The sequence below is a fragment of the Wasmannia auropunctata genome, unplaced genomic scaffold, assembly GCF_000956235.1.
Source record: "Wasmannia auropunctata unplaced genomic scaffold, wasmannia.A_1.0 LD270753.1, whole genome shotgun sequence".
NCBI classification, from domain to species: domain Eukaryota; kingdom Metazoa; phylum Arthropoda; class Insecta; order Hymenoptera; family Formicidae; genus Wasmannia; species Wasmannia auropunctata.
The window spans coordinates 22,224-26,578 of NW_012092137.1; the positions used below are offsets into that span (position 1 = coordinate 22,224).

General features: G+C 37.6%; 1 protein-coding gene across 1 annotated transcript in view; it reads right to left on the reverse strand.

The window, feature by feature from the left end:
• The window catches only part of LOC105462109, a gene marked incomplete at its 3' end in the record, with an annotated part of 8,821 nt that extends 4,754 nt beyond the window's left edge, over positions 1-4,067 (reverse strand). The window contains exons 1-4 of the mRNA XM_011708641.1: positions 2,411-4,067; positions 1,723-2,302; positions 1,164-1,641; positions 176-317 (exon numbers count right to left, since the gene is read on the reverse strand). Coding sequence (XP_011706943.1) covers positions 176-317; positions 1,164-1,641; positions 1,723-2,302; positions 2,411-4,067 — 2,857 coding nt within the window. The remainder of the gene's footprint in view (positions 1-175; positions 318-1,163; positions 1,642-1,722; positions 2,303-2,410) is intronic.
• Between the last annotated feature and the right edge of the window lie 288 nt (positions 4,068-4,355).

The window sequence follows — 4,355 nt, forward strand, 5'->3', positions numbered from 1 at the left end:
CAAATGTTCGGTCAAGAAGAGCGTCTTAGTAAATTGATGTTCCGCGGATATAACTATTGGGTGTTTCTTATCTATAGTAAATTCTGAATTCTTAAGTCTTTCACCGACCCGCAAGAGACCCGTACTGTCAAGAAAGGGATTAAGTAAAGTAATTTCCCCTTCGTAATTCGCTCACCTTCTTTTAGACTTTGAATTTCAGTAGCGAAGGATTGCGCTTGGGATAATTTGGCGAGTGTATATAACGCATCCTTTAATTCTATAACTGTAAGAATTCCCGACCTATGTTTATCGCGATGTCTACAGTTCTCTATGAATCTCTTACAATATGCAACAATGCGTACAAGACGGTTTAAATTTGCTGTGATCGTAAATAAAGACGAATCTGTTTCTGGTTTTAACCTTAAAGTACAGACCGTCTTTCTTAGTTCTAAGTTATTGGTCTTAAATTCTGGCTAAACTGGCCATTCTTGTTCCGAATTTGATAAAAAGCATGGACCATGTCACCATAGTTTTGATTCTGTCAAAAGATCTGCCGACAATCCTCGAGATAATAAGTCGGCTGGGTTTTCCTTTGTCGGCAACTATTGTAATCTGTTAATTGTTGTATCTCTGATACACGGTTCGATACAAATATTTGTAACTTGTTCGCTTGCATACGTATCCAGCACTATTGAAGAATCACTCCAGTAAATAATTCTATTGAATGACTTATCCAATGATTCAACAACCTTTTTTACTAAATGAGCTAGTACAACAGCTGCGCACAGCTCTAATCGCGGTATCGTCTGTGATTTAAGTGGAGCTACTCTAGTTTTAGAACACAACAAATGAACGTTAATGTTGCCCTGTTGATCTTATATAGATGCATGCACCATATGCATTTTGTGATGCGTCCGCGAAACCGTGTAATTGTAACTCCTTATAATCTTTACAAATTACAGGTCGCGGTAATTTAAATTCTTTAATTGCGCTCGAAAGGATATCCATTTAGAATGCAAATCATGTGGAAGTGATTCATCCCACGTAAGTTTGTGTAGCCATAAACTTTGTAATAACGTTTTTGCAATAATAGACATGTACATGGACATAATAGTACATGGACTTAAAAGGCCTAGAGGATCAAATATCTGTGATATTTCAGAAAGTATTTTTCTTTTAGTTACCTTCGTTTGTGGTAAATCCCTTGTGGTATACATTAATCTATCATGATGTGCCTGCCATACTAAGCCAAGAGTTTTAATTTGATCACCGTCGGTAAATTTAGTATAGCTTAGAATTTGATCTTCTAATGGAACGTCTCGAATTATAGCAGGTTCATTCGAAATCCATTTGCGAAGTTTAAATCCTGCAAATGCTAATATACGCGAAATCTCATGTACTATATTTGTTGCCTCTTCCATGGTATCAGCCCCGGTTATAAGGTCATCGATATAAAAATCCTTCCTTATAATCCTTGCTATTTCTGGAAATTGCGATTCATTTTCGTTAGCTAATTCTATTAAACATCTAGTGGCTAGGTATGGTGCTGAAGCAATACCATAAGTAAGAGTGTTTAATTCAAACACTTGTACAGGATCCTTTGTATCCTCGCGCCACAATATTCTCTGTAGGAAGCGCTGCTCAGGTGCTATAAGTATCTGCCTAAACATTTTTTCTATGTCCGCCAATATTACGTATGTATGTGCTCTGAATCTAATAAGTATCGCGAATAAGTCGTCCTACAATGTAGGACCTACCATTTGTATATCATTTAACAAAACCCCATTATCAGTCGCTGCGGACGCATCAAAAACAACACGGATCTTTATCGTTAAGCTTTCATCCCGAATTACACAATGGTGCGGAAGATAATAAGCAGACTTGTTTATTTGATTACTTTCTATTCTCCTCATATGATCTAATTCCTTATACTCTTGTAGAAATGTTATATACTGTTCTCTAATTGTAGAATCTTTGCGTAGCCTTGTTTCGAGATTAACTAGACGTTTTAGTGCTTTACCGTAAGACTCACCTAAGGCGCATGAATCTTTCTTTAAGGGAATTTTAACTACAAATCTACCCTTCTCGCGTCTATGTGTGCTGGAGAAATGTGATTCACATTCTTTTTCTTCTTGAGAAAAAACTCTTTGATTGAAACCTTCTTCGAGTTCCCAAAACTTAGCAATTTGTTCGCTTATATCGACACACTTACTTAAATTATAACGTACTACATTTGTAGGTTGAGTCATTAATAGTCCTGCTGCTAACCAGCCTAATTTTGTTTTCTGCAATGTAAGTTGTTCTTTTCCTATCTTGATCTGTCCTACACAGAGTAAGTTCCAGAAGCAATCTGCTCCCAAAAGAATATCTATCCTGGCTGGTATATGAAAAGAGGGATCTACCAATTTAATATTAGAAGGTATTTAAAAACTCTGCTTATCTAGTCTAACGTTCGGCAACGGTCCGGTTATCTCTGGAATGATAAGACATGGTAAAGTAAATTCAAAATTAAAGTGGCATGCTGACACAACAATATCACACTTGTGTTTTATTTGACACGCTGCGTTGTTAACAGCTTCTAAATTAATACGTACTTCAGATCTTTCTAACTTTAACTTCTTACAAAAATTGTTCGTAATTAAACTGGATTGTGATCCAGGATCAAGGATAGCACGAGCCTTGTGCATGTTACCTTGCTTGTCCTTAACAAGTACGACTGCCGTCGATAACAAAACATGAATATTGTTGCCTTGATTATACACAAACAATACCTTAGATTCAGTGGTGCCCTCCTTGCTCTCCGCTGGCTGTGCTGATGAAGGCTTCTCAAAATATATTAAGGTGTTATGTTTACCTGTGCATTGTCTGCACGGACCAGCCCTGCAATCCTTAATATAGTGTCCTGGTTTCAAGCAATTAAGACATAGTTTTGCGTTTTTTAAATATTCTGCTCTTTTTTGTGGTGTAAGCTCTAGGAATTTAGGACAATTCTGTATATAATGTGTTTCATTACAATTTGCACAAGTTTGCTTCTGAATTAAAAACGATTTTGATTTGTTACGATTTACCTTCATAGATATATGTGTCCCTTTCTTATTATTTAATTCTAATGTCTCTAATAGACTTGCCCGCGAGTTAAGAAACTCTCTAAACTCTTCTAAACTCGGAAGCTCATTATCTGCGCACTGTTTTTCCCATTCTCTCGCTGTAATGTTATCCAATCTCGATGAAATTAAATAAATGAGTAACGCGTCCCAATGTTCAGTTGATTGCCCTAACGCATTCAAAGCTCTTAAGTACTTGTTAATTTTATCTACTATCTCACGAATCTGACTAGGAGACTCTTCTTGCATATATTTAATCTTGAAAATCGCCTTAATGTGGTTGTGGGTTAACAATCTTTTATTGTTGAAGCGATTACATATTGTTTCCCAAGCCACATTGTAATTTATAACTGAAAATTCTAATGACTTTATGATTTGTGCTGCATTGCCTTCCAATGCGGCCCTAAGATAATGAAACTTCTGGATTGGACTTATCGTTTCGTTGCTATGTATAAGTGACAGAAATGTATCACGAAAACCGAGCCATTCCGCTATATCTCCATTGAGTTTAGGTAATTCGATAGTCTGTAACCTAATGCCCGGCGCCTTAAAGATAATATTTTGATTTGCTTGTCTCGCAACATTAGGGGGATTCAAAAGATTAGCTTGTTCTTGAGTAAGCGATATCGCTGACTGCGCATTTTGAACCTCGATATTGGCCGCACCGAGCATCTCCGTTATACTATCACGAGCAAGTAACATTTCGGCCTGTGCTACTACGTTATAATACTCTTCTTTGAACCTTTCCCGATATTCTATTGTATCTTGCTCGTTTTCACTAAGTTCGTCGATTTGCGATTGTATCTCGTCGTATTTGCAATATGTTTCTCGTATAAGCTTAAGGCGCTCGATTATCTCTAACTTCTTTATATGATCTATTGCTTGTGTCTTGTCTGGTGAATTAGCTATCACTTTATTAATGGCTGTTTTGAATACGGTAACTCTACTTTTCATTTGACCACGTCTTTTTATTAATGCCTCCATTGCACAGATCAACCGTCAACAATCACGCGTATTAGGATGAGGTTAGTTGACAAGGAGTTGCTCACCTACCGACCCACGACTAGCACGCCAGCGCCCCCCATGCACTCGCACTCGTAGCTCTACTACTGCTTCACGGACTGACTGGCTAGTGACTTGAGTGCTGCTGGTTTATGCCGCTTATCAAGATGGCGGCGGTTCTTCTCTATAGAAATTCTGGTACCCTTGTTCCGCCTCTAGGATGTGCTTTGTTTGATGATGCCCTCGAATTTTGTCTTGTCTAGATGAATC